General features: G+C 44.1%; 1 protein-coding gene across 1 annotated transcript in view; it reads right to left on the bottom strand.

The window, feature by feature from the left end:
- TPR (translocated promoter region, nuclear basket protein) overlaps window positions 1-4,242 on the bottom strand; it is a gene marked incomplete at both ends in the record, with an annotated part of 36,276 nt that overhangs the window by 3,447 nt on the left and 28,587 nt on the right. Inside the window, 4 exons of the mRNA XM_010137473.1 lie at window positions 1,285-1,353; window positions 2,138-2,322; window positions 3,139-3,229; window positions 3,753-3,884. Of these exons, the coding sequence (XP_010135775.1) occupies window positions 1,285-1,353; window positions 2,138-2,322; window positions 3,139-3,229; window positions 3,753-3,884 (477 nt within the window). The remainder of the gene's footprint in view (window positions 1-1,284; window positions 1,354-2,137; window positions 2,323-3,138; window positions 3,230-3,752; window positions 3,885-4,242) is intronic.

Raw genomic sequence — 4,242 nt, 5'->3', positions numbered from 1 at the left:
CCGTTGAGTTCCTATGGAGATTCTCCCAGGACAGTGAATGGTCCATGTTAAATTCTCAAGCACTCAGGCTCCAAAAAAAAAAAAAAAAAAAAAAAGAGACTGAGATGAGAGCTTACAACATAATGCCAGTTTCTGCCAAGCCATGTTAAAGGTTGCTTTGCTTTTTCCATATTGTCCAGCAAAACAAAGACAGATAGAAGTGTAATAAAATTCAGACACCTAAATCTGAGCTATTTATATACATTTATATATTTTATATACACACATTCATATATTATATATTTTACTATTTATATACATTGCCCTTACAGGTGGTAAGAGAACCCAACCCAACCCAGAATAAAAGCCATACGCTCACAGGGCACACATCTTTCACAGGATTTTTTGACATCTACGCCACAAGATCACTGTACTGTCAAAATGTCACATCTCCCTGCTGACTACAATGGAATTAGGGTGGCTTGTTCATAAATAGATAGCAACTGTCTGTCAATCTAGATTGCTGTGATGTACCTGCCATACGGGATTTTTCACATATAAAATTCCTTATAGACTTGCGTCTTCCGTTCCTACATTGCCCACTGAGCCAGAAACATCAGCTTCCTCTTCCCTCATCCTTCGTAAGACAGTCTCTTCCTCTCCCTGTCTTTCCCCCGTATCTTTGAAACCTTTCTGAACCTCCAAAACACTTCTAAGCTCCCTCCAATGTGCTCAGTTATGTACAGTCCAGGCAAAAAGCAGTAGGTGCCGAGGCTGGTTCCAAGAAGAAAGTGAACAACAGGTACACACAAGCCAAGCAGAAGCTGAGCTCGTGCCTTTAACCCCAGAAAAGGTACTTTTTTAGTCACTCAGTCTTTCTCTCTGCCCTCACTGAACTGGCATTAGTTCTGTCAAACACAGTGAAAGGTGGACAAAGGCTCCAGAATTAGCTGAGGGAGACAGAAAACATAAATGAATTAGCCTTGTTCCCTTGGATGAGGCTGAAAACATCACTTGTTTTCTCAATCGTAAATCCACTTTAAAGACTGACTCTAAAAACAAGTGATTAAAACTGCCTTGGACAAAAACAATTCAATCTCTTCTGAAGAGCTTTAGCTTCCTGGGACTTTTCTAGCACTGCCTCCCATTAATACAGAAATTAACAGGACTAAGACATTCCCTGCAAGGCTCCAGAAACCACCCCACATCTGAAGTCAGTAGCTAGACTTCTTTAAAACAAAAACCCCAGGAGTTACACATGTTCCCTCAACGCAGGTTTTCAGTAGTAGACTTCCGTGTACTCACCATCCCACCTACACCAGGGGTTAGCTGGAGTCCACGCCCCACCGACTGTCTTCGAGTCATCTGGATTCTCTTGATAGTAAAGACAAAAAGGCAGTGGTGTGAGTGCATTCCCGGAATTCTAACAAAATACAACCACGCCACCAGAGCCCAGGAGAGGGGCTAACCAGTAAGCGTAACCATTAGAGGTCAGCGTACAACACCGCTCAGTGAAGGCCTCGTACTTTCCAAAAGAACAGACCATGGCAGCAGCTACTGCACATCTTGCATCTGCCGTCTGGTCTGACCTCAAAGAGAATCATGTCGCTTTAAATCCCAGGTGACATGACTATTTTACTCAACTTTCTACTGAGGAAAGAAAACTTGAACAGAGGAAGACCGTGGCCCCAAGCCTCAGAACAAGTTATTGGCAGAGGATCATTTCAGTCAGGGTGTTTTTGCAAAATTCAGACTGTGATGTTTTTATTTACAAAATTTATAGGTCTACATCAAAGCACAATCGTGCATCACTGACTGTGAAAGGTTTACCTAAGAAAACAAATGGCAATGTTCCTTTGCCCGATCTGTGCTGGGGCAGAGACTAATAAAAACCCCTACCAAGCTGTCTGCGTTACAACCTGTTCAAGAACAGCTTTTGCAGTGGAAACATCAGCAGTCTCTGACTGATGCAACCCTGGTACAGTAACTCCAAGATACAAATCCACCAAGAGTGCCGGGCTGCTTTTAGTGTTCCCCATCCAGCCTTAATCTGTAGGATGAGACATGTCCTGGTTTAGGGTGCTAAAGAGCTAAAACCTAGAAGAAACCATACAGGAATTTTTTAGAAGCCTTCTGAACTGCTAGAGATAGTTTATACCTGTACGGGGGGGCCCAGCTCTTGAGGAGGAGCATGAATCGTCAGTCGTGGGGGCAGTGGATGTGGCGGCCTGCGCGGTGACTGGGGGGGCCGAGGGGCCTGTCTCTCCGAGGCAGATGACGGTTGCTGTTCTCTTGAGCTTTCATGAGGAAAAGGGGACTCTGCAGCATTTGTACTCCCTTCACCTAAACCACACAGAGGTACAGAGGAAAAAACCTGTGTTCTCCAAGCCTTCAGATTCTGCTACCACATTAACACAGACATTTTAACCCTTGTGAGACTGCGAACAGCTCTGTACTATTATTTAAAATCACTTAAAAGGCGATTTGTGCCAGCTACATCAACAGCAGCACCAAAATAATCAGCACTTGAATCATCAGTGGTTTTAGAGAGAGAAGATTAATCTACTGAGCCCTCAACAGTGGCGGCTTTCGCGGTGACTGGGGGGGCCGAGGGGCCTGTCTCTCCGAGGCAGATGACGGTTGCTGTTCTCTTGAGCTTTCATGAGGAAAAGGGGACTCTGCAGCATTTGTACTCCCTTCACCTAAACCACACAGAGGTACAGAGGAAAAAACCTGTGTTCTCCAAGCCTTCAGATTCTGCTACCACATTAACACAGACATTTTAACCCTTGTGAGACTGCGAACAGCTCTGTACTATTATTTAAAATCACTTAAAAGGCGATTTGTGCCAGCTACATCAACAGCAGCACCAAAATAATCAGCACTTGAATCATCAGTGGTTTTAGAGAGAGAAGATTAATCTACTGAGCCCTCAACAGCAGTTTTCAAAGTAACCCAAGCTCGCAGGTTCTCAAAGGAGCACAGAATACATCCAGGAAAGAACATTTCAACAGAATCTACATTTCAAGTTAAAATCATCTTTAGCATTTTGCCTTATATTCTTAAGCGCGCATTTTAAACACATGTAAAATAGATTCTGTCTTTCCTTCCCCCCCAACTCTTACAGACACAGACTGAAGAAACGCAGAATAACTGTACCACTGTTCTGAGAATCCGCTGCCCTCTGGTTGCTTTCTCCTCCTCCCATGCTTTCCTCAGTTTCTGTTCCAGGATCGGTTCCATCAGCACCCTAAAAAAACCCCAAAGAAATGTAGCACGACTGAGCACTAAGCAACTTTACAGGCTGTAAAGTGGATATAAAAGTATTCAGAAAGTTAACAGAGTCAAATACATGGATTTTAAAAATGATTTCTGTAAATATCTACAAAATCATGTAAATTTACGCCACTGTATGAAATTCCAGAAGTTTTGTGTATCTGTACATACACAAATGAGAACACCGTAGCCACTGTCCCTTAATAATACCAACCAATCACCCCCCTTTTGAGGAAACTGCCTCACTAGCTTTACAGCAACAGTGTGCGTGGCTGGTGCCTGTGCTTTGCATTGTCCTTCAACCCTCTTAAAACATTCAAAGCTGATTCTTCTTGCGAAAACACAGAAATTAGTATCGCCTACTAGCAGCCTCCACTTCCTGGGCTAATTCACATCAAAACTTTCTCGTTCGAGCACTCGAGTCTGCACACACGTTACAACATCAACTTGTTCCAAGACATTTAACAGGCTACTAAAAAAAGAGGGACAAATCTCACCTCAGCATCATCTGCTTCATATCCATCATTGCCATCAGCACTACCAGTTCCTTCATTACTGTCATCACCTTCATCTCCCATACCTGTGTCTTCGTCATCATCCTCATCTTCCTCTTCCTCATCCTCATAGTCCTATCGTAAGACCATAAAAAAACCCAACAACTTAAGGAGGTGTGCAAAGGGCAGTGGAATGATTTTACATGTTGAAGTGAGACACTTTGCCTCACGGTATGTAGACCGGGTCTGTCTGTGGGTCTCTTTCTGAGGGTGTTCAGCATTTATTACCCGCAGAGCAGCCATATGGATTTTTTGATTGCTGTGGTAGGTTGACCTTGGCTGGCTGCCTGCCATTTGCAGAATCCCAGACTGGTGGGGTTGGAAGGTACCTCTGGAGATCATCCAGTCCAACCCCCTGCTGGAGCAGGGTCACCAGAGCAGGGTGCCCAGGATGGCATCCAGAAAGGTTTGGGATCTCTCCACAACGTGTCTG

This window comes from Buceros rhinoceros, unplaced genomic scaffold (assembly GCF_000710305.1).
Source record: "Buceros rhinoceros silvestris isolate BGI_N320 unplaced genomic scaffold, ASM71030v1 scaffold4146, whole genome shotgun sequence".
Classification (NCBI taxonomy): domain Eukaryota; kingdom Metazoa; phylum Chordata; class Aves; order Bucerotiformes; family Bucerotidae; genus Buceros; species Buceros rhinoceros.
Note: the sequence above shows the minus strand (reverse complement) of the source record. Positions and strands in the feature narration are given on the sequence as shown.